The sequence below is a fragment of the Penaeus monodon genome, chromosome 27 (genome assembly GCF_015228065.2).
Source record: "Penaeus monodon isolate SGIC_2016 chromosome 27, NSTDA_Pmon_1, whole genome shotgun sequence".
NCBI classification, from domain to species: domain Eukaryota; kingdom Metazoa; phylum Arthropoda; class Malacostraca; order Decapoda; family Penaeidae; genus Penaeus; species Penaeus monodon.
This window is the reverse complement of record NC_051412.1, coordinates 25,932,980-25,933,844: the sequence shown is the minus strand read 5'-3', so window position 1 is coordinate 25,933,844 and position 865 is coordinate 25,932,980. Positions and strand designations below refer to the sequence as shown.

The 865-nt window shown below is 61.8% G+C and overlaps 1 protein-coding gene across 1 annotated transcript in view; it reads left to right on the top strand.

Annotated features, from left to right (window-relative positions):
- Positions 1–240: 240 nt before the first annotated feature.
- LOC119590373 (homeobox protein Nkx-2.1-like) overlaps positions 241–865 on the top strand; it is a 39,643-nt gene continuing 39,018 nt past the window's right edge. The window contains exon 1 of the mRNA XM_037939042.1: positions 241–865. This exon is cut by the window's right edge and continues 161 nt beyond it. Within this exon, the coding sequence (XP_037794970.1) occupies positions 732–865 (134 nt within the window). The 5' untranslated portion in view covers positions 241–731.

Below are 865 nucleotides of genomic sequence, written 5' to 3'. Positions count from 1 at the left end.
TTTACGGCAATTATCGTATCCGGAGCGGTGCAGCCAGTTGCTCTCTTTCTCACCAAATCAGTTCATGTATAAAGAATGTAACTGCCGTTTCAGCCCCACATTGGATTTGAATAGAACAACGGTTGATCATTCACAGTGAAAATCGACGACGAGACCTCCTGGCGCGTGGGGTGGGGGGAAGAGGGAGGGAGGAGCATGCGCATCGCGGGCCGGCCTCGTGGGGCGGGGCGTAGCCGAAGATGGACCAATGGGAGCAAGAGGCCTGGGCGGGCCTACTCGATACCGTCCCTTTGCTTTGGGAAGACAAAGGCGTGCGTTGATTGGCCGATGAGTGCGGTGTCCCTCCCCTGAAGAACCGTCCATGGAGTTTGTAGTTTTTCTATCAGAAAGACTCTGGTCGCGGGGCTGGTGTGTGCACTGTGGCCAATGTTTTCTACTAGCTGAGTGTGGGACGTTTTGAGAGGTGTACACAAGAGGAGAGAGCGCGTGTGGAAGCCTCGCTCGCTGGCTGGTGGCGTTGAGAGCATCGCCGACACCGACCGTCACGCCGCGCCGTCACGCTGGCTCTCCCCCCGGCCCTCGGAGTCGCGACCTCCTCCTCCCTCCAGCCCCCAGCGGCCCGCCCGGCCTTCGCCCACGCCACGCACGCCTACCTGGAGACTCCCTACTACCTGAAGCGCGACCCGGAGGACCTGGTAGGGTCGACAGCGACCCCTCCGGGCGGCGACCTAATGACCCTTAGCCCTCGCCACACCACGCCCTTCTCCGTCACCGACATCCTCTCGCCCTTGGAGGAGCAGCGTCGCGCCCTGGACCTGCTAGACGACAGACGCCTCGACCTGCTGGACTCCGGGAGCTACGGGCG